Genomic DNA, 2,433 nt, shown 5'->3' with positions numbered 1-2,433 from the left:
ATATTTTACATAATAATTGAATCGCTAAATGCAGAAAGGACACATGTCCAAGTTTTACATTTTTTCAGGAAACACAAAAAACTTAATATATTTGAAAAAAATTGAATTACAAATTGTATGTTATAGAATAATATAGTTAAAGACATGGTATACATATTTCTACAATCACTTAAAGAAATATAATCTAACTGTAGGTATCTGAAGGACTTTAAGGTTGTGGACATGTGCCGTTTATGCTTCAAATTACCATTTATATTTCGAAAATAACCGTTTTCTTATAAATAAGTAGCTTTAATATGCATAAAAGTTAAATTGACATGATTAAATAATATACAGTAGATTATATACTAATATTGAGTCAAAAATATTTGATATATTTTTAATAATTAGAAATTTAATTATATAAATATCTTATGTTCTATTTTGCCTTGCTTGAGGTTAGTAACAGTCTTAGTTTGTAACGAAAATATATAATTCCAAAATGATTGCAATGCTGGCTCCGGAATATATTTCGCTAGTTGCTTCAAATCTTTCATTTTGCTTTCAAGAATTGGTAAGCTTAAAGTATAAACTAGTGTTTTTGGGAGTTGTATGGGCATTGCATTGTTTTTTCTCAATTTGAAATGGTTTGATATTATTCCGTCAATAAATTCACTTGCCTCAATTATTCCACATTTTTCCGATACACATTCAAAATAATGGTACTTAGAAATTAAAAATTTTTCTATTGTACGACGTTGTTTCAATGTTTTATTACGGCTTAAACATTCTAATGCGTTAGTATTTTTATTATAAGATTGTGGTAGCCACATTTGATAGTCATAAATCATACTTTTATCAACTAGAAACACTGAAAATTTTTCTGGGTTTCTTGATGATTTTAAAATAAGTTCTATACAGTCTTCTAAAGTGTATAGACGATCCACTCTGTTCAGTTGTTTTTTTATCAATGCAAAGTCACGATCACACGGCAAAAACGAGTGTCCTCTTTGTGGAAAAAACACCTGAACTTTTTTTAATTTTTTAATTTCAACTAGAGCCATAATCATTCTGAGTAATGCATGGTTTTTGTTTTGCCCAGCACAATTGTCACAAAACAAATGCAATTCCTCAACATTATCATCAATAAAATTATTAATATAGTGAACCAAAAAAGAGCATACATCATTTGGCGTTTTTCTTGCTGTTGCCTCATGATAAACATAACAAAATAAATTATTCGTATTTAAATTATGAATACCAAAAGTATTGACAGATAATTGACGATAATAATATACTTCCTGCACCGGTATTTTAGGTAAGTCAACTACAGCCATAAAATCAAAGCAAAGACCTAACACTTTTTTATTCTGTTGAGAAATCTCTATTGTTTTTTTAATATTATTATAAAATTTTTTGCTTCTACGTTTATGAACTAGTAATTCCGCAGCAGCAACTCTTTTTGCAACATCATTTAAATCTTTACTCATTATTTTTGTATTTAATTCTTCGCATTTTGAACAAGCATCTTTGACTGGAGCACCAAAGCTTAATGAAAAATTATTCTTAAAATACTCCCAATAATATTGATATTTTATTTTCCCTTCTAATTCTGGATACTTTTCTAAAAACATTGTGTGCATAGTTTTAACATTTAATTTAGGGTTCAAATAATTTTTCAATCGTGTTGTGTAATGAGTATCTTTAGTTGGAAAACTCAGTATATGTTCATGTATTTTTTGACAATACTCATATGGCATAGTATTAGCACTAATATTTTTGCTTCTCATATCAACTGGGGTAATAATATTTTCTAACAAATCGACCAGCCGTCTAATTTTTTTAATAGAAATATTATAAACGTTAATGAAAGCTTTCTTACATACTTGAATACGCTGTCCATCTACTATTAAAAAATACTGAACACTTTTGGATTTCGGTTTTTCTTTTCCTTCTTCTGTTTCTATTCGTTTTCGTTTTCTTGTAATTTCTTTTATTTCTATTGTTCGTTGAAGATGAAGGTCTTGTTCATTTTTAGAATGCATTTCATAAAACATTTTCATAGTATTTTCAAGTTTTTCTTGTTGAATGTCTTTGAGACATTTTTTTGAACAACTTTAAATCGAAAATATTATTGTAAAAATATAAAAGCTACTACTTATTAATAACGAATAAAACAAACTAAATATTATATAATTACCATTCTTTAAGTATTAATGAAGGATCATTCTTTGTAGCAACTATTTTTCCAATCCAGTTTGTATGTTTTTTCCCTTCGATTTTTGCTTGCTTAATAATATTTCTTTTATATTTATCACTGTTAGAAACACCTTTTTTTCTTTTGAGAGGACTAATACATTCGTCGCCTGAACTCATATTTTAAAGTTATACACGTTATGATCGTACAAGATCGTACCAGTACAATATTTATTTTATTCACTGATAATCATTTTA

General features: G+C 27.0%; 1 protein-coding gene across 1 annotated transcript; it reads right to left on the bottom strand.

Annotated features, from left to right (window-relative positions):
- Positions 1–411: 411 nt before the first annotated feature.
- LOC112688853 lies at positions 412–2,433 on the bottom strand. The gene is given in 3 exon segments (XM_025562252.1): positions 412–444; positions 447–2,094; positions 2,180–2,433. Coding segments are annotated over 3 exon segments (1,857 nt in total). The 5' UTR covers positions 2,356–2,433.

This window comes from Sipha flava, unplaced genomic scaffold, assembly GCF_003268045.1.
Source record: "Sipha flava isolate LNK unplaced genomic scaffold, YSA_version1 40_pilon_pilon, whole genome shotgun sequence".
NCBI classification, from domain to species: domain Eukaryota; kingdom Metazoa; phylum Arthropoda; class Insecta; order Hemiptera; family Aphididae; genus Sipha; species Sipha flava.
The sequence above is the reverse complement of the archived record's forward strand: the minus strand, read 5'-3'. Positions and strand labels throughout refer to the sequence as shown.